The sequence below is a fragment of the Chaetodon trifascialis genome, chromosome 16 (assembly GCF_039877785.1).
Source record: "Chaetodon trifascialis isolate fChaTrf1 chromosome 16, fChaTrf1.hap1, whole genome shotgun sequence".
Classification (NCBI taxonomy): domain Eukaryota; kingdom Metazoa; phylum Chordata; class Actinopteri; order Chaetodontiformes; family Chaetodontidae; genus Chaetodon; species Chaetodon trifascialis.
The window spans coordinates 25,011,354-25,032,971 of NC_092071.1; the positions used below are offsets into that span (position 1 = coordinate 25,011,354).

General features: G+C 39.6%; 1 protein-coding gene across 1 annotated transcript in view; it reads left to right on the plus strand.

The window, feature by feature from the left end:
- Nucleotides 1-7,990, plus strand: part of LOC139344710 (tumor necrosis factor alpha-induced protein 2-like) — an 8,566-nt gene extending 576 nt beyond the window's left edge. Inside the window, exons 1-12 of the mRNA XM_070983059.1 lie at nt 1-64; nt 967-1,181; nt 1,646-2,393; nt 2,475-2,589; nt 2,669-2,779; nt 2,905-3,005; nt 3,232-3,342; nt 3,456-3,591; nt 4,227-4,349; nt 4,432-4,587; nt 5,629-5,750; nt 7,140-7,990. The exon at nt 1-64 is cut by the window's left edge and continues 576 nt beyond it. Of these exons, the coding sequence (XP_070839160.1) occupies nt 1-64; nt 967-1,181; nt 1,646-2,393; nt 2,475-2,589; nt 2,669-2,779; nt 2,905-3,005; nt 3,232-3,342; nt 3,456-3,591; nt 4,227-4,349; nt 4,432-4,587; nt 5,629-5,750; nt 7,140-7,461 (2,324 nt within the window). The 3' untranslated portion in view covers nt 7,462-7,990. The remainder of the gene's footprint in view (nt 65-966; nt 1,182-1,645; nt 2,394-2,474; nt 2,590-2,668; nt 2,780-2,904; nt 3,006-3,231; nt 3,343-3,455; nt 3,592-4,226; nt 4,350-4,431; nt 4,588-5,628; nt 5,751-7,139) is intronic.
- Nucleotides 7,991-21,618: the final 13,628 nt, after the last annotated feature.

Consider the following 21,618-nt stretch of genomic DNA (forward strand, 5'->3'; position numbering starts at 1 on the left):
CACCAGAGAGGGAGAAAAGGAAAGGACTACGCCGGAGCTCTGAAGGAATTATGACCCTGCTCCGGTGAGGAGGGGTGGGGAGGAAGAAGAGTTCAAATTTTATGAGACTTTAGCTATGGTATCATTGAACTGTGAAGAATTCGGATTTCTATAAAGGGTAAAACTTTTAAATGCTTCATCAGTAGTTGTTGGTGGCATTTTGTGGCACACAGAGAAAAAGTGAAAATCTTCACTTCATGGAATCTAATAAGATTGGCATTATTATACAGTACTGTATAAACTCAACGTGATTTTATAAGATTAAAAAGGAAAAAAGATAAAAATGTAAACCATTTTTACATTTTAATGGAACCATGGTACTAGAATCAACTGCAACAGCAAATACCATCCGATAACATCAACAGAAATCACCAGAAATCAAAAGGACACCTGCAAAAAAGCCAAACAATACAGTAATGAAAGTGTAAGAAAAAAATATTACACAAATTCGAGGGTCAAGGCCTTTTTGAGCACTTGAGTTCTAAGAGTGTGATGGATTCACCTCTGAGTCCCAGAGGAGACGCTTTTACTGTTACTAGTCAGTCATAGAAAGGCATTTAAGTGTGCCTGTTTCCTGAGGAGTTATGTAATATGCTATAGCACCTTGCTGATCTACGGAAACTTCTTTTGTTTTTTAGTGACATGTTTACTTGCCGTGCTCACTGACTGGGACTATTTTTAACTGGGGCAGACATGCTTACAGCAGCACAGTTTAACAGATGTGTGAATATGTGACATTCCAAACATAGTTGTTACTGGGCCACATTGTACAGTACAATGCAAACCTCATGTCTCAGGTCTCATAATTGTTATCCCTATTCATACATCCCTGTATATGCAAATAATGCAGTCTGATCATGTATCTTATTCAAAGTTCTTTGGTAGCAGTCATTCATGCTCTTTGTTGCTGCTGTGGATACTGTCCAGCTTTACAGGTCGACGTAAGGAGGAGCGCAGAGAAAGCCTTCCCTGCAGAAACCTGAACACAGACAATGAGGCGGAGGCTTCCAGGCGGCCCTCTTTCCTCAGGATCAGTCTGGGCAAGCTGAAGAGGGAATCCATGTCAGACAAGGCATCCCAAGAGGCTGAGGAGGAAACAGTGGAGGAAGAGCTGGTGGTAAAAACCAGAGAGCCCCTCTCAGGTAACAATCAAGGAAACATTACATGTAAAAAATCCAGGTCCTGATCAAAAAACATTTTTACATATCAAATGACCTAGAAGAATCTTTGCAAGGAGTTTCCGGCATGTTAGAGATTCCTCGTCAAGCTTTGGCAGTACTTCTTCCCAATCCTAGAGAACTGTCATGATGAGGCTGAGAGGTTCTCAGATTCCTTAGTCATTGGGTTCAATCACCACCAGACTGTGAAATCAGGAAATGACCACACTTCCTCCAGGTTCAGGTTCCTCTTGATATAAGTTCAACCAAGTTACTGTTCACAGACTCCACAGGGAACCTCACTAGGAATAGAAGAGTGTGGAATGAGCAACAAATAAGCACAAATACCTGATAACCATGAAAACAGATATATCCTTTCCCTGTTTGTTGGTCAACCCTCTGTTTTGTTACTCTTGCAAATAAACTTTTTCTCCCTTTGCTCCTCATAGTACTAGAGATCCTACAGTTGGTCAACCACAGGGACCTTCTCCTGGCTGACACACACATTCAGGAGCTGGAGCGAGAATGTGAGCTGCTGTCTCTCCTGCCAACTACAACTACTCCCAGCCTTACTCCCACCATTTGTCCTAGCACTCCTCCTGGCATGATCCCCTTGTCATCCTCCTTAGATGACTTCCTCAGCCCCAATGCAACACTGGACTCGAGCCGGCGTAAGGCTAAGGATGTGGAGCTCCTGTATGAGGCCCTGCAGAGGGAAATGTGGGATGTAGTGCGGGAGTCCCTCCGCCAGCCCAGCGCTGGTCCCAACCTTGGGTTGGTGGTGTTGGTAATTCAACAGGAGGAGCATGCTGATGCTGCCTGGGCCCTGAGAGAGGAGACCAAACCAGAGCGAGCTGGCACCCAGATCCAGCCCAGCCAGCGTCCCCGGCAACTAAAGACAAAGTGGAGACAGGCTGTGGCTGAGGCTGCAGACTGGAGCCTGCCACACCAGGTAGACACCCAGGCGGGCCAGCTGGCCACATACCTTGAGCGCCTGAGAAGTCGGATGGTGGATGACCTGGATGCAGCAAGGAGGAATGCTGTATCCATTTACCCAGAGGAGTTTGCTGCCTTCCAGGTGTATTTAGAAAGTTACCATCAAGCCGTGGCCAAACGTCTTCAGACCATTACAAGTGGCCCGCTGCAGATCACAGATGTCTACTCATTACTGGACTGGTTCTACAACATCTACAACAGGTGGGATAGACAGCAAACCTGGACACTCACATTCAATAATGATATATCATACTCTGAAAATAAACTTCCTTTGTCTATCAGGGATGTCCTAGGAACCATTGGCACAACCACACCAATCAGCTATACTCTGCTGGAACCCATTCTGCCCCAAGACACGGTCGACAGACTGGAACAAGACTGCATTAGTATTGTCAGGGTAAGAAATCTTATTAACACACCGCTGTAATCTTGATATCTTGATAGAAGACACATTTAATTTCATGCTGTATTTACAGGAGAAGGTGACAATAGAACTGATTCAGGTTCTGGATGAAGAGGAGAGAAGATGGGCCCAGACTTTGCACATAGAAGAGTACCACTCCCACCTGGCACGCTCAGTTATCCAGGTACATTGTCACATGTCATTTTCACTTGAAAAACCTCTTGGATACTGACTTTTTAAAATAATTTTATTAATGTTTTTTAGCCAAATATACAGTCGTCTTATTGCACATGTCTTTCTCAATTCCAGAGACTGAAGGTGGACTTGGACAGATCTACATCTGTGAACCAGTTTCTTGGAGCAAGAGTGGCTCGCTGTAGTCTAATTGGATTGTCTGACTTTCTCTACCAGTGAGTGTATGCCATCAGAGAGACACAATAATCCAGCAGGTGCAAAGTAGAGTACTACCAATGTTGGAACATAGACTATTTTTTTCATAGACCTTTATTGAAATTATTGGGCAAGCCCAGTGTTTTTACAGCATGGGACATGATTATTAATTTATAGCTTGTATTAGCATTGAGTAGACTCTCTGTAAAGTAGTAAAAACATAGAGTAAAAACTCTATGTGTCCAGTTTCCAGAGGAAGGTGGGGATGTTTCATGAGACTCAGGCAGAATTTGGAGATCGAGGGGACGGATATGTTTCCAGGACTATAGCTCTGGTCAACTGCTGCCCTCCTCTCAGGTAGATGAATAATTCATTATTCAACTGAACATTTATAGTTTTTACATTTCTGTTTTAAAGAATTGCACTAATTTGGTGAAACTTCAGCTTCACATCTCCTGTGAATCCTGTAGATCTTTAGTGGAGCGCTGCAGGCAGTGTGACCCACAGGGCAGTGAAGAGTCAGCACAGAGTGCTAACTCCTCCCTGGACAGGATCATCAACCAGTCAGTGAGGGTTCTGACTGACAGACTGTTTGAACACATCAGGGTGAGTAAGTCAAGAGCAAGTCCTATCTTAAAGCTTGTTTCTCTTTAATAAGACTCCCACAACACACAGGATATATGATTCAGTAAGTTTTGACTGTATGACTGTAAATGACATCACCTAAAAACATTTCTTCCTGGTATTCTGAGTTGAAACTTGCCAAAGACAGTCAATCAGGTTTCCACAAAGGAGGTGATTGTTGAAAAAAATGCTCTGAACCATGATGCAGTATAGCTTGTTAAAAGAAGTTGGAAAATCGTTCAAAAAACAATGGTCTGACACATTCGCAAAAATTCCTTAAATACTCAGCCTTGAGACAGTGCATATGCAATTTCACATCTCTGGAGTTTGTCAGCTCCTTAGTGGTGAAAATATATTCAGATCTTTTACTAAGTAGAAATAGTGATCCCACAATGTAAACAATATTCCATTACAAGTAAAAGTTGTGAGAGCTGAGTCATTCTAAAAAATAGTATTGTGTAAAATCTGCAAAAATGACTAGTAACTACAGTCATCAGATAAATGTAGCGCTGTAAGCAAAAAATGGACATAAGAACAAGCGTCAGCATTGCACTTAAGTATAGTAAATATAGTTTGTTTGTGTACTCTATTAATCAGACCTTGGTATGTTGTTCCAGCCTTTCTTTGACAAACTGATAAAGAGAAAATGGTTGAACAACACAGAGGCCTTTGAGGCCATTGAAACCAGCATTAAACAACACTTCAAGAAGTTCAGAAGGATGGACTCTCCACCTTATCAGGTAACATTATTGGATCAAACAGATGGTGTTTGCTTGAAGCTTATATGTAACCAGTTAGTGACACTTTATGAATGGCTGATAGACGCTGGTGGGTGAGGTGCACCGGCGGGTCCTGGTGGAATATGTCCGTGCCATCATGCGGGGACGGGTCATCTGCACATCCTCCAAGATGAGGAAGAGGATGGCTTTCCGCCTACAAGATGAAGCCAAACACCTGAAAGGACTCTTTAAGGATCTGGTAAGTCTCTACTTGAATCAATGACTTGAGTCATTAAAGATGACAGATTTAGTCTGATTTGATCTGACATATACTCTTGAGTTTGACAAAGAACTCTTCTGACCCCTAGAAAGAGAACGAAATCCAAAGCATCCAAAACTAATTCATAATTGCTTTTTTTGAGACCCTGAGTATTATAAACAATTCCAAAATGCTGATTCGTAGAATCACTGAGCAGTGCTGGCGCAGGGAATGCAGTGTCTGGTGGCTGTGAATGGAACCTGACCCTCAAACTTCCTAGGTCAGGAATAACTCAGACAGTGTTGATACACTGAGCTCTGAAAAATGGCTGCCGTCAGTGAGATGGAGATGGATGAAGTGGGCTTACATTAGCACTTGCCAGAGGGGGCAAGAGGGGGTAAAACAACTAGGCCTGACAGTGTGGCAGTTGCCTGCTCTCTGTGCGTGAGTTCAAACAAGTGTCCGTCACCTCGGCTGACAACAGGAAGCCGCTGTGTTCAGAAGGAACTTCCTGTTCCTGTCAGCTGGCTAGCTTTGATGTGGTTCTGGGATGGCCTTGATGGCCTTTTTAGCCGAGGAGTGGGATGAAGTATCTGTGGAAACTGGGAATTTGTGTGTGTGTGTGTGTGGGGGGGGGTTAATGACTGTCCAAAAAAGTTGTTGTTATTTTTAGTGACTGCCAAGCCAAAGAATTCTTAGTGTTTGAAAGAAAAACAGGACCTAGAAAAACAGAGGTGGAGTTTGTTATTCACTTAGTAAATGACTTAAATGTTTGGCCTTTGGCCCTTAGAGATATTAATTTGTGTTTCCTCTGAAGGTTTGATTGTTCACTGCTGGTCTAATCTTAAAAAACACACTTTCAGAATAAGAAGCCATTTGGATGAATAGTGATAACAAATAACAAGTGCTGTGAACATTACATTTAGTTGAACAGACTTCCAAAGAAAACCCAGTGATGAATTTTAAGTTCTGTTATATAATAAACACTTGTTGCACAGTAATTAAAACGTTGATACTATCTTTGTCTTCTCTCTACTTCAGGAATCAAGTTCATCCTGGTTGGACAGCATCATCTGCCACCTTGCTGACATCATTCTCCTTGAGGACACTCCCTCCATCCAGATGGAGGTTGCTGTCCTCGTAAAAGAGTTTCCAGATATACGGTGAGGGGTTTAACAAAGTAACAGTGTTGGAACATTTCTATTTCAGCCAGGAAGCATCTATAAAAACAGATATTCTCTGTACTGTACCCCCAAAGGTCCTATATTCTTTTATGCTTAGTGCTACACATTCACTGTGCTGTTCTTGGCACTTAGCCAAAGCAAGGAAAATGTAAGACTATGTATGGAGTTTTTGTTGTTGTTGTTGTTGTTGATTTTGTCACAATCGATCAAAACAAGGAAAAGAAGCACAGAAATGTATCTACATTAACTGTGCTATTTTTGGAAAGGAGCACGGGTTTGTTTTGAGAATGGATGAAGCTGAGAGGCCCCAGGGTCGGGGTGGGGGGGGGGTGGGGGCAGGGGTGGGGCTGTTTGTGCGCAGATTCATACTCAGGTGATGGTTGGCAACCTATGACCGTGTGTGACGCATAACCCTCTGGAGTTAGAAAGGAAGCTGCTGCAGAGTACTTCCTGTTCCTGCCACCCTGCAGGAGACAGACTGGTGCCACACTTGGAATCAAAGAGGGAGAGGTGTGGAAGAGGAGAGCAAAACATACTAGTTCAAACCCAGAGAAATGCAAAATTGCTGCTTGACTCAACTCTTTTGTTTACTATATGGCATCCCCTGCTGGTATTTTAGGACATCAAAGGCTGTCCATGAGTTTTGTGGGTGCTTCATTATGTGGCCACACATGGGCATATGCATCAAACCTTCACACATGGATATTTTGCCTTAATTTAAACACGTACCTTAACTCCAGCTGTTCCAAAAACAAAAAACTGTACTAAAGCATTTTTGAATAGTTAGAAGCAATTAATCAGCTTTTAGCCAACTTTTGGGTCTCCAGATCTTAGTTAGCACTTCATCACTTCAACAGTACTTGCATTATTACCAAATAGAAAGCATAAACACCAGACAAAAGGATTTTTCACAACTTGACTAAACAAGGATTCAAGTAATATATATGGTGAAATGCAATGTCACATGATGCTAAAGTTGTGTCAAAAGACTAGTATGAAAAATAATGCTTTGAAAAAACAAAATTAAAATAGTATGGAAATTGATTCATCTTTGTAAAAATTAAAATTGTATGTACAAGCGCATAACAAAAGTGTACAGCAATCTATAAAGCATTAAAAATTATATATATATATATATGTGTGTGTGTGTGTGTGTGTGTGTATATGTGTATATATGTATATATATATATTATGAAACCCTTTTGAAATGTGAGTTTTTTGAAAACAATCACCTCATTCTGTTCCTTCCCAGAAAAAAGATGCTATGACTAAGAGAAATGTGATTGTTTATCAAAGTCATGACAGCCTTTTACAACACCATTAACACCCATCTACCCCCCTTCCTCCATGTATCCTTCCTCTCTGCAGGAAGAAGCATGTCTCCACCCTGCTAAACATACGAGGGATGATGCGGCAGGCAGAGCGCCAGGAGATCCTCAACATCGTCAAAGACTTTGAATGCCAAAATGCCCTCATGTGCCGGGACCATGCCCTCTTCTCCGACATCCCCATCACCTCAGAGGTGCACTGCATTAGCCTGGGTCTCCTCCGCCTCGCCATGACTGTCTCCAACTGGTTGTCAGAGCACCGTCCAAGGCGAAACTGCAGAACAAGTGCTAGAAATGTAACACATCAACCTGCTGAAAACCAGAATGTGGAAGACATAAATAAACTTCACAGAGAAGATTAGCTCATACTGTGAAGATACTGATGAGATGTACATGCACCTTGACCAAAAACTGATTGTATCAAATGATATTACCAGCCACTTAATGAAAACTTGACTTCAGGTACTCCTTGTACTGTACACGCTCACAGACTTATTGACATTTCTCTGTCACCAGATGTGCATTTTTAATGGAAATGTGAAACAGATTGTGTACCATCATAGCTCACCAGGATTTGTAGTGTTTTTATGTTGATCAACACATCTACAGAAGTAAGTAAGTGGTATCAGTAATCCTAAAAATATAACTTCAGTCTTTTTTATATTATATTCCTCCATATCATGGCAGAAACAACTGCTAGCAGATGCAATGCCATATGATGTTTTGTTGTTTAACATGTATTTACCCAACCATATATGCCCATTCTCTGTGATATAGACCATAGGTATGTGAGGATATAGTGTATGGAAATGTAAATGTGTTGAACTCTCACTGTGAATGAAATGGATCTGTTGCTGGAAACATAATAAAAACCCATTGACTGGGTAGACTAAACAGATTCAGCAGCCCTGTCATTATGAATATAAATTCCATATTCTGTATATCATGTGAACAACCAGGAGAGAGTTTTCTGCATATTCTTAAAATAGATATGTTGTCGTACAATTGTCTCATTCTGGCTACTTTTAACTTTATGTGCTGTGGCCCCTGAACATGGGAGTCTCAGACACTAAGTCTGCAGCAACAGTGTGTTAAACAATACATACCAAAAACCGCTTCGACAAACAGAGGTCTGATGCAGAACCAATGCTGCCAGTACATATACATACATACTTTATTCCTAGGTTGTTAATCTTGAGGATTTGGCAGCTTTGTTCAATGAACTGAGAGCTTGAAATATGGGGATCCACCATGGCTACTTTATGACCCTCTGCCACTGTACAACAAGAGGGTTCATACACCCTGAGGGAACAATGGCATGTTTTTCGATAAACAAAGATTTCCTGTTGTCCACCAAGGTGCCAACGGATGCTTTTATTGGAGCCAAATTTACTTTATGCGCTAGGAGGGAACTTCCCCTCTTGCACCTTCCAGCGTGAAGGTGCAGCAGCCATGAAGCTTTTTCATGTCTAAGCTGCTCATGGGCTTCTCAAAACAACGTCAGCCAGCCTCAGCAGGGGTCATTGTACACACTGACCTCTGTGACTCACTGGCTCCAAAATTGAATGACTGCTGCTTTTGAAATAAAGAGTGTGTGAGCACCTCATCATCCTCATACAGCAGGTAAAGTTTTGTCACAGGTCCCGAAGAGGACATGATGCGCCTCAGGTGATCATGATGATCCAATTAATTTATATATCAGATTTTGTTGATATTTTGTGGGAAACCTGAATTTGAAACATAATCTAGTATTAAACTACTTCTTTTTCAAATGTATCACACCTACATTTCAGCCACAGCCAGATCATTAAAGAAATAAAAAGTGCCTGTCAGACTATACAACAAAAACTGCTCCAAGTAATCTGCAAATTATCTGTAAATCATCTGTAAATTATCTGTGCAATAATCTGGGCAATAATTGGTGCAATAATCTGTGCACTCCATCCTGTACATAACAGTCTGCAAATACAATTTACAATTTAAAATAATGTTTATTTTTATTACATTATTTTGCGATTTTGTATATACTTATTGTTTTTACTTATCTATCTATCTATCTATCTATCTATCTATCTATCTATCTATCTATCTATCTATCTATCTATCTATCTATCTATCTATCTATCTATCTATCTATCTACTGATGCGGCTGTAAATTGGAAAATCCCCTTGCAGGACTAATAAAGGTATATTGAATTGAATTAAATGGAAATCTTGACCTTTTTCTTTTGATCTATTAAAGAACCACCTAGATACAGAAGCAGAAAACAGCAAATTGAGAGAGGTTAAAGATCCCTTTCTACATATAAAAACATATAAAAATAATTAAATAATAAAATCTTTTTAGATATGGTTCAATTACCCACTTAGAAATTTTTACATTTTCTCTTTCCTCCTGCATCACTGCTAAGTCCATTCTCATTCTCAGTGTGTGAGTCTCGACATCATACTTTGGGGAACCATGATATTCATCCCAACTTGTGATGTCACAAAATCTTGCTTGTGTGTCTTAAACTGAGATTTAGGTTAAGCAAGAAAAACTTTCCTCCTTCAGCAGCTGAATGTGAAAGCAGTCTTCTAGTGTCAAACTTTGCATCATTCTGCAAACTGAAGGTTGGGTAAATATGGAGCCGTCATGTTTTTTCTGATACTTTCTGTTGACAATCACCTCTTGCTTGTGTGTTTTATGGCTAGGTTTGCCCATTAATGCCTTTAAGTATAATATGATTATTTTGTCAGAGGTTAAATGCAATTTACAGTGTACACCCTGTTGAACTGTCTTGCAAGTTCCATCCATTTTACAAGTTACATGTTGGATTCACAAATGAAATGTTTTTGACTGTCTGTCTTAAATGCAGTATGTTTAGTCCTGCAGCATCTTCCTCTTATTGATATGTGTTCGATACATGGATCAATATAATCTGCGTGCAAACTTGTAAATGGGAAAGACTTGTACAAAAAAAAATTTCAAACATCCTTTAACATTTCTTAAAGCTGTTTATCTGTTACCAACAATAGATCTCAGATATCTCTGACCTTGGACTGCACCATGCACTTGTTTTTATTTTCAATATGTTCCACGAATTTGTGGAACAGAGGAAGGACATTAAGTGAAGTTGGCATCAACTGAATGTTAAGTTTGGCAATGTGGCTACTGAGTCATGTATATCTAGAAGCATTATCAGACATCCTTTCATATAGTGGGCTGAAGGCGGATGCTGGACTGCTGTTTTCCAAGTATCCCAGACGGGGATTACCATCTCTGACTGAGGAGGGCAGGTAGGAATGAGGGCCAAACTCTTGGAGGTTTCCCTAAATCAAGCTGTTGAAGGTGGAACAGTCCACAGTATCACAATGCAATCCCTGGGAAGCACTCCCCTACTTCCTCTCATTAACACAGCTCTACAATGGAAAATCCATCTGGCTATATTTGCTGTTTGTTTTCGGAAGCAAGCCATGCCCTGCCTTTGTTCACACTGAGATGCATTTTTCATGGTTCCACTCTTTTCTGTTTGTTTGCTTCTGATGCGGAGTTCCACATATCTAAAACGAGTGTTGTAGCTGAGAGAGGCACTTGTTTGTCATTTCTGAGCACTAGGGCTTATTTAGCCTTGATGAGGCCACTGGACAGTTGTTTCTCTCATGCTCCACTGAATACATCAATACCTATAACTCAATCTATGGGACTAATATACCAGCTCACTGAAATATTGGGTTGATAATAACCATTAAATCAGACATCAGGCAGCTACTGCTGTCCACCTCTAATATGAAGGTGGGAGAATTAGTGTCAATCTGTAAAAAGCCCGAAAGCCTGGTTCACCTTGTTTCACACTCCTTTAAAGGAAACTCGATCATGCCAGGTGGCACAATGGAACAGTGGTAACACTGTCGCCTCACAGCTAGAAGGTCCCAGGTTTGATTCCCACCCGGGGCACTGTGGGCGCTGGGGGTGTATCTTCCACCATGCCTTCGGTGCCTGCTGCTCAAGGAAAGGGAATTGGAATTAATTCACATAAGCATGGCGTGTGCATGTAATGCATGTGGTTGTGTCAAGTGACTAATAAAGCACGTCTCTTCTTCTTCTCTTCACCATCCGTCTCGCCTCCTCCTCTTTAAGATCAACCCAAACCCTGAAATCTCTTGACTGCCTTAGTCTGTTTTTGACAATAAGGAAGATAAAAAAGACATTGAACCTTTCTCAGTCTATGTCCTCTCTGCTTTAAGTGTGCTGTTTGGGTCAGGCTCTGGCTCCATATTTAGTGGATAGACGTGAAAGTGGTAGCAATGTTCTAATCCAACTCTTGCCAAGAGAAGGGAATAAGTAGAGTCCTAAAAATGTCAAACTATTCTTTCAGAGAATAACTATAATTATCTGTTTTCAACCTCAATACTATTTTACCCTCATTGTCTATCATATGGATCAGTGCTGACGAAATCAGACAGTGAACAGTCATGTGCTCAGACCGGTTTTGTACTATCAACAGTTATTGAAACCAAGCAAAACCAATTAAAATGAAATTACTTTTGTTTACAGAGAAGTTTTCTTCAACTGGTTTGGTGGTAGTTTGGGCAGTGCTTTAGGTCTCCCAAATTTTATTATTTTCTTTTAGATTTTGTTTTCAGAGCTTTTAAGAGGATTTATCAGACATCTATTTCATCAGACCGATCAGTACAGATGTAGACTTAGACGGTTTCTTTATTGATCCGAATTTGGGAAATTATTTGTTGCAGTAGCAATTAAACGTACAGCAAACACAAGATGTATACACAATTATTTATAAAAAGTAACAAAAAATACAAACAGGAATAAAAATAAAAATATAACTAAGTAAAACTAAATATAGTATATAATATGTATTATAATATATAATAATATAACTAAGTATATAAACAGTATTTACAGTGAAAAACAATACAGCAGAAAATGGCAAAATTTTTATTTGATCTTTTTCAAATAATTCTTTTGTGTGTCTTAACAGCTCTAACCCTAATTCAGGGAACACTCAACTCATGCCTTGCTTTTGCAATTTCTTGGTTTTAAATGACTACTTTTGAATCATTTAATGAGGGTTATTGAGCCACATATCAAATTGAGGGTCAGTTAAAAAAAGTGTCAACCACATCAGATGTCCAACATGTTTTATCATGTCCTAGTTTAAGTGGTTTTGGTTGTGGGCCTGTCATGCAGCACATTGTGTAACCACATAAAAATGACCCGTTCTGACATGACCCATCAGGGCAAGATTCAATGGAGAGAACCTCCTGTCCTCTCCCATGTCCAGTATACACTGTCTGTCAGGATGGCTGCCCACTTGAACCAAAACAATGGTGCACTTCGTCACTCCTGATGGGAAATCCTGATTTATGTTATCCTAGTGTATCCATCAAGCGGCTCTCTATTTAGCAATGAGGAGCTGCCTGCCCCATCCGCCGGTGCCAACTCAACTCCAAATCAGACGTGCCAACCTATTTGTTTCATTATCAGCAGTCCCATTAAATCATCTGTCTCAGACCTTGGTCATAGAGGGAGCAGAGGAAGTTCACCCTTGTTCAAAATAGGGACTATGGCCCAAAATAAACTTGGACACAATCATTTGTCATTCTTAAAATTAATCAGAAAACATGCGCACACATCAACCTTTCTCTTGTTAAATGTTGATACATTTGATATATGTTAAAAGTTATCCTGGGGTAGATACATGGATATAAATATTTTGCTCAGGTCTATGCTGGCTTGATGCCACTTATACTGTAAACATCCCAACCTGTGGAGTTATTTGTTTTCCTTTGTTTAAACTGTTTTGACGTCTATATAATAGTGAGAAAAAAACAAGGGAGGCTTTGTTGGTCCTGAATGTCTGTATTTATGCAAGCACATCCCCTGGCCTCACAGACTGGACCCTATTACAGTAGCAATTCCAATCAACCAATGATACAACGATAAATAAAAGGATGGAAAACCTGACCTCCAGGTGGTGATCATCATAAAAGAAGCAAACCTAGTGAATTCTAATCTTCAGAAAAATGTCATTCACTTTTTTTTTTTATCTGTGCTAGTGGTATGGATCACTATGATCACTACCACTATGATAGTGGTATGGTCAGTCAGTCTGTGGATCTTGGATGGATTACTTCATGGTCCCCAGACCACCAGCACGTTGACATTTTTGGCTTTTGGTGAAATGTCTTGGCAACCATTGAATGGATTGCCATAAAATTTTGCACAGACATTCTAAGTGTAAAGAAATTCAGCTTATGATATCCCATCAGGCTGAAACTGTACTTTGTATTAAGTGCTAATAAGCAAATTTGCTAACAGTTTAAATGATATAAACACAAAGATTCATAGTAGCCCAAAAAAGGCTGTCATTGTTGGCAGTCAATTTTTACCTGTATTTCCCCAGTGTCACTGATTGATCTTCAAGCTAAATTGCTCAGATATGCACATCTAAGTGGTTCATCCCTAATATTAAAAAGAGGAGCATATTGCCAAACAACGGTGCTGTTCTCCATTTGAATGTCAAACACTGACATTATACTGTATGCATTGTCATAGTGAAATCATAACTGTACATATTGTATCTTAATAGTTTTTGTCTTGAGCTGCGATTGCTTGAATTGAAAATAAAAACTCAGTATGCAACAGTGCTTAAAACATGTCTGGCAAAGTGACAGCATGATTAGAATAACTTTGCCTCTTCTCCATGTTGGTGATGGAGGGCTGCATTCTCTACAGCTCCCACAACAACTTCACAAAAACAAAGTTAAAAATAGATGAAATGCAAAAGAAAGAGGAGAGAGCGTAGATGACAGTGAGTGACTGTGCTGTCAGATCTTTTTCATGGAAAACAGGGTGGACAAACGGACATCCTTAAATGCTGTGTATTTGTGAGGGAAGTCCATGGTCTGTCTTAGAGGCCTCACCTTTACCCTCTGGAAGGAATTTCTGTTGTTGTAATCCCAAAAACAAACATAGTCATAGCAGCCTTTAACAGAAAAACTGGCATGAGCTCATGTCTTGATATACTTAATCCTGGTTTATGTTGTGACTCACTCTGTTTTATTGTGTTATTCTGTACTGCAATCACAATTCACTGTGTTGGAAAATATTAAAAGTGCATGAATACATGCATGAATTAGTCGGCCAATATATCAATCAAGGACTTGCTGTTGCTTACACTTGAAAATGGCCCTGAATGATTCCTTGTGACAACATATTTGTGTCTGTCAGTTTTTCTGCCATTAAACAAAGGTGATGCGCTGTATGTCTGACTATAAGTAATCAGTCTTCGTGTAGAAGCCTCTGTCATGTTTTGTCATAATATCCCCTCTGTTCCTACCGTAAACAACAAATTTATTGGCTCAGGCCATTTGCAAGAACGGAAACTACTTTGCATGGCAAGGAATAAGTTTGGAGCTAAACAATGGTTCCTCTTGTGAAATATGGCAACAGGGTCTCACCTTTGGCTTCTTGTGCCTTCTCCCCCAGCTTATTTACGTAAGCAGGTTGTATTCTGTACCCCATCAGGAAGAGGTGTTGCAGGAAACCCAAATCTGAGTCAAGATTTAGAGTAAACTCACAACATTAGACCCCAAAAGCAAGCTTATCTGATCTCTCAGGGAGGTGAATGAAAGGGTAAACACAAGTGTGACCTGTGCACCAGAACGTACACAGAGCCAAAGACTCACTTTAATGGATTTGATTATAGACTGTGTTGTTTCTACATTGCCAGAAGGTTTTGCTGACCTAATAGCATAACCTGCTTACTGTGTTAAATTCCAGTAGTACCAATTTTTATTAAGCTGCTGTCTGATGCTGTTTCGACAGCAACAGCTTAGAACATGATAAACAACAATGTGAAAAGATAATCAAAATGGGTGAAGACTCAGTAAACATAATGGAATAAATCATTGACACTCTATTGAACATTGTGGCTAGGCTCGATAGACTAAAGGCAATATTACATGTGTTAATCATGCTATCAAGGACTACACCTCTGGAGAAATGAAAAGTGACACTGGTAAACATGGTGGAGAAGTATTCAGATCCTTTATCTCAATAAAAGCCAAAATAGTGTCATGTGAAAATAAATACAGTTAAGACAGTTGATAAAATACTTTTACTTCTTGTCCTAAAAGAATAAGCAGCAATTTTGTTTTTTGTTTGTCCTCTTTCAGTTGTCAGGTGGTCTGTTGAAGTTGCTTGTCAGTACTCCTGTCTGTGTGCTCTTCTGGTTTGTTCTTCGTTTAGTTTTTGTAGTTCTTGGATCTGTGCTCATGCCTGCTCCCTCAGATTTGTTGCCTGTTTTTGTTGACTGTTTCAGCTTTATTATATTTGTTTGTTCAACCTGTTTATCTGGAGTCTGTGAAAGTTAAAATATTCTCTATTTCTAGCTTCCCCATGTGGAAATTTGCTACTTTTAATTTCATTTATATTATTGCGAATTGAAACCTGAGTTTGGTACTGTTGGTCAGACAAAACAAATAAGATGAAGATGACACCTTAGGCAAGAAATGATGTAGGTAATTTTCCACTACCACTACACTTCAGACATTTGATAAAAAATACCATGAAGATAGAAGTAACTGTTAGTTGCGGCTCTGAGATGATTCCTACCCTCTATTATTTGTTGTCTAACTACAATGGTATTATAACTATGACCACACTTGATGTCAAAACCCTGCTTCCTGCCTTAATGGAAATGTTCCTTCTTCAGTGAAAAAAATGTCTTTGGTTTCATGGAACAATTCCAACATAAATTTTTTATGCTGACCTTTCTTCTTCTTTTTTTTATCACCTGCTATTTGTAGAAATTATGAAATCTTGAGCTCTGTTTCTGCAGGAAGCACAGCAGCTCTCTAACTTAAGCCAAGTCCTACCCCTTGAGTCATTTGTTGTTGCTGATCACAGTGAAGTTGTGTATGCATTTTTATATTTTCACATGAAGAAAAAAAGCAATGCAGAGCTTAAGATACCTATGTTCTTAAGCTTCAAATGTGCTTATTGTGCTTAATTCAGTTATTATTGATTATACATTTTATTGGTGTTTACAATATACATGTTTAACACCAGTTCAGCAAGTGTAAATGAAGTAACAACCAGACACACAAGGTCATGTTCTTGTTTTACATTTAGAAGAATAGTAGCTGTTGTGTCATTTTCTAACTGTTATTACTGAATTAATCAAAAAACCATGGGGGCATCTCCAAAGCATATGCAGGAAGTAATTAAAGTTTTTTTTAGTCTATTGATATCACTTCAAAAAGTTTTCTTTCCAAATATGGTCCTAACAAACCTGCTGAAGAATTTTCAGATTCTTTTCAGCCAGCTCCTCTTCACTATTACAGGTGCACCTTCATCAGGTGACTCATCAGTGGCTGATGTCTCCTCAGCTGGACCGTTACTGTCTGCATCTGGGCTGACAGCTGGTTTCTCCTCAGCTGAGCCAGTAGAGTCTTCAGCACCAGCAGCTGCTGCGACATCAGTCGAGGTGTACTTGAACACAGGAGTGAGGACAGGCTGAGCCTGCAGGATTGGAACACGGGATGATGGGAGAGTCTTCAACTTTGGGCTTTCCTTCAGCCTCATTGTCAGATCTTAGTTCCCCTGCCAAGTCATCCATCTTGCCATCATCATTTTAGCAAACGCATCGTCCACTCCTCCATCTCAATGGACTCCTGTATCTCTGGATAGTACTGGATGCGAAACAAAGTTTTTCTTGGCAGTTCATTTTATCTGCTTCCAGTGTAAATTGGAATGAATGAACTGTTTACTCATGGAATGGATCACTTACTGTTATCAGCTCATCCAGTGAGCTGACAGACCAGTCCTGTGTTTTAAAGTCAGTGCTGGTTGTCAGATGGTATTCTCTGGGGTTTTACAGGAACAAAAAATAGTGTCAGATTCTTCTTCTTAAGTGATTTGACCATTTGAAAGAGTTGTCGTCTGATTGGGGGAATAAATCATGTAAAGCTCTGAGAAAATCAGAACAAGATTAAAATACCTTCATGGCATCAGTTCCTCTCGGTGTGTCAAAGGCTGTCAGCGACTGCAGAGAGAGAGGAAGCAATGTAGACAATTATAGACCAGGGTGCAGGCTTTTACAGATCAAGAAGAAACGTTAATAGTTTTAAATTTTTAATGCCTTCCTTAACAGACTGAGTATATCCCCATAATGTGTTGATAGAATGATGAAAGCCACAAAGTTTCGTACCTGTTGTGCTGGGTCAGAGAGACAGCGGTTCCTTGTGTCTGTCCCCAACAGCTGATAAAGATTTCTGTCTAGCTTTTCAAAAGTTTTTCAGGAGGATATAAGCAGAATTTTGATGATGTTGCTGGTTGAGGTGTAGATATGTTTAAGTGGTTTGCCAAGTCTCACATTTTTGGTAGGAGACATTTGGTTACGGGTCCTGTCTCACGCTATCATTATACCCAAGCAAATCTCACCCCCCCCCCCCCCCCCCACACACACACACATACACGCACAAAATCAGTCCTTGATGAAAAATATTGATTATGAGCCCACAGGCTTCCTCCACACACAGGACAACATCTGAACACCAAGCTTTTCTTCATATTTTAGCAACATATTGTCTTTTCTCAAATATATTTGAGAAATGTATGTATGTATGTATGTATGTATGTATGTATGTATGTATTCATATGTATATGAATATATTGTCTGACTTTGACAGCATATTTGTGGTGACATATACTAATATTTGGGGTGTTTTGGGACTTTATGATGCTTTATGGAAATGGATACTGGCCTCTCTCCTCCTGGTCCATTTAAAGGATCAGTTCACCCAAATTGCAAAAAACGATATATGTAATGTAGACAAAATTAACTTTTTAATTGACCCAATATTAGCCAACAAAAGTCTTTAGGAAATCAGTAAAGACCACTGAAAATCTACTGCCATTTTTATAAATAGCGATTGTATCTTTACTAGTTACTGTATGTGTTTCTTGTAGATTAACCCGATTAAACTGATAATCAGTTTGGAAAGCATATAAAATATAAGACATTGTTGCCTGATGTAGGAAACAGATGATGTGCTGTAGTTTTTCTGGCAGTTATGGTTTGAAATATTGTTCAGTGGAAACGTGAAATACAGAAAACAGCATAATTCGTATTTAAAGTGACTGCTTTATGTGCACATGTGTATAATAATAAAAAAGTCATCTAAATTATACACACCAGAATATGGCAAAATGAGTAAATAAATTAAATCTTGATATCATATTTATCAATATGTCATTTGTATATTAACTGTAAATTACTGTCAAGTTACTCACATGGATTCAACAACAATGCTGTATTCAATTTAATTTGTAGGCTAGATTTTATTCAGCCTATCCAATAACCTAATTTTATCATGCCTGTATTAACACTGCATCTTGCATGCATTGTGCAATCGTGCACTCACAGTCATGATGTTCCAAACTGAGCTGTGGACAACCTTACACTGAATCAATGGCATCTATCTTCTCTTCCACTGTCCATTAAACTTTCAACTGCACACTTTGTTAAGCTTTGTGTAGTTACAGGTAGAAATGGAAATCTATATCTGTATGGTCACCCACTGTTGGGTAATACATCATAACAGTATGAACATATCTCCCCAATATAGCTCTGTCATCAATAATCTTATCCAGCGCCATTATGCTGAATATTGTCGGTCAAAAGGTTAGATTACATATTGTATATTACATTGCTGAATATTATTACTGCATGAATGTGTAGATAGTATTTTAAAGATCCAACTCAAGTGAAAATTAAGTTTCTGACCCTGTAAGGATTAATTTATAGGGTCAGTGTAATGCCTGAGCATTTCCAACTTTTTTTTTTTTTTTTTGCAGTCACTTCCCTTTCTTCTTCATTGTCAACATCGAAATAAAATCTCCTTATCTGTTTTCTGTGATGTTCATCATCTACCAGTAGCAAATCTTCCCCTCCGCTCCACTTAAGTTCTCCTTTTTTTGGATTCCATACTGTTTCCTGTTATTGCTTCTGTATTTCTATATTCATGTATTAAATTGTTAATTACATATGGTGACCCACCACAGACACTAAAGATTTCAAAGAAATTATGTTCAGAAAAAATCAGAATCATCATCAGTCAAAATGTAAATGTCAGTGCAACAAAAACCCTGCTGTCTCAGTCAGCTCAAGTGGACTCAGTTGACTGTATCAGTGTGAGGTATTTGAGCTTTCCAAACTGGGATGTGCCAGGAGAGATTAATTAATACTACTTCTGTCATTTCATGCCAATTTGATTAATTTCAGTGTTGTGAGTAAAATTCTTAACAGGTTTCAGACATTAAATTTCTTTCTTTCTTAAATTTCTTTTGTAGGTAATTTCCATTTGGGTAGGAGGAAATAAATCAGAATAATTATCCCCAATTTATACATACATCAGCATTCCTCTTGTAGTTCAGTTGAGTTCAGATGATATAAAAGCTCAAAACACCACCAACCAAAATGGGCTGTGAATGCAACATGAGGTCCCAGCAGCTTCTCTCACCCCCTCGTGAATCCCCATCCGTCTTTCATCAGCATAGAGTTGAAGTTTGAGCCTAATCACTCCACATCCTCTCTGGCCTTCTGCTGACAGTGCACTGCAAACTTGCCCTCACGCTTAACAATTGGTCTTTTTTACCTTAAACACATGAACCCACTCATCTTTTTCACTTCTCTCTGTACATCGGTATGAGCACACTATGCATTCTCCTGTGTTATACAACAGGTCACAAGCACTAACTTGTGTGGGTAATGAAACTAGCTGAGACTCAACCAAATGCAGGAAGTATTTTGTGGTAATGGAGGCTCATGGTGAAACCTACAGGGTTACAGTGGTATAGCATAATAAGGCAGCAAGACTATATTGTCTATTTACATTACATGTATGTATACTGTGCGCAAGCGGATAGGTACCATTTCTTTAATGGAAACTTATTTCAAATGAAAGAGCAAATGTTTAGATATCTAGCCTTTAAATCTTTTACATGACACCAAATGAACCTGCAAACTAATATATTCATCTTGATAATGCAGAGTATATTTGATTAATTTTTGCCATAGAATTGATGTATTATTGACATGATGCAAAATGATCAACGGATCAACAACACCAGGGCTGCATGGTGGAGCAGCAGGTAGTGCGCGTTCCTCACAGCAAGAAGGTCGCAGGTTCGATTCCCGGGTCAGGCCTTTCTGTGCGAAGTTTGCATGTTCTTCCCGTGCATGTGTGGGTTCTCTCCGGGCACTCCGGCTTCCTCCCACAGACCAAAAACATGCTCATTAAGTTGATTGGTGACTCTAAATTGCCCCTAGGTGTGAGTGTGAGTGTGAATGGTTGTGTGTATGTGTGTATGTGATTGTATGTGCCCTGCGTGTATGCGCCCAGGGTGTACCCTGCCTCCCGCCCGTTGACAGCCGAAATAGGTTCCGGCCCCCCCGCGACCCCGAAAGGGATAAGCGGCATAGAAAATGGATGGATGGATCAACAACACCAGTCCAGACTGTAATAGTTAGACATCAGTTACACATTGCTGCACTCTAGAGGCTATAGTATGGCATTACAATACCTAAGTAACTCCGAAACTCCACAAAATAAAGAGAAAAGGCAAGATGACCTCATTTGGATTGCACCGATGGAAATTCAAAGTGATTTGGTTTGCCTTTATTTTGTTAAATAAATTGTCATTGGAAATGTTTCCGACCAGCCTTTTGTTAAGACTGCATATTTGAGTTCACAACCTCCTTGTATTTTTGCTCCACCACAAAATCATAACAGCAAAAGTTTTTATGACTGTATGCAGTGTTCCAGGGTCCCAGTGCATCGTTGATGTACAAAGAGCAAGTCACGTTGTGTCATTGAGTACAAGTGTGAAGTACTCGGATTTATGTTAGAGGTTGTTTGAAAAATGTAAAGTTTCAAACATTTTTCAGTTTTTTTTTCCTTCCAACTCTCTATTATATTCTATCAGATGATAGAAAGTTGAAAACAGTAAGAGATTTTTCTGTATAATTTATACTGAGGTAGTTGTATTAAAATCTCGAAAAAAAAAAGCACACTCACTCAGGTAGAAATGAAGGAGGCTCTGGGGATGCCAGTGGGCTACACCCTGCAAGCAGAAAACTGCTGGATCACTGGCAGTGCTGCCTCCTGGCAGACAAGAGAGAAGGATCAAGGGATCTGTTTGCTAGTCTATTGTGAAAATCACAGCATTGCCAATAGAGGGTCAGTGGAAATATGAGACCAGGGTTTCTTGGGAATGAGTAGAGAGTGTAGGTGTTCTAATGAGACACCTTATGTTGAACAAGAGCAGGCCAAGAAGCATCTAAGGCCTGGGTGCTACCTCTGTTCCTTGAAAAACAGGAATGACCTGTCAGCTATGTGAAGCCCAATGGATAACTTAAGAGGCAGTTGTGGAAGAATAATCAATCATACTCCCACAATGATGAGTATCGATTTACCAGGGTTGGACCAAGCAGGGGTGAAATACTATT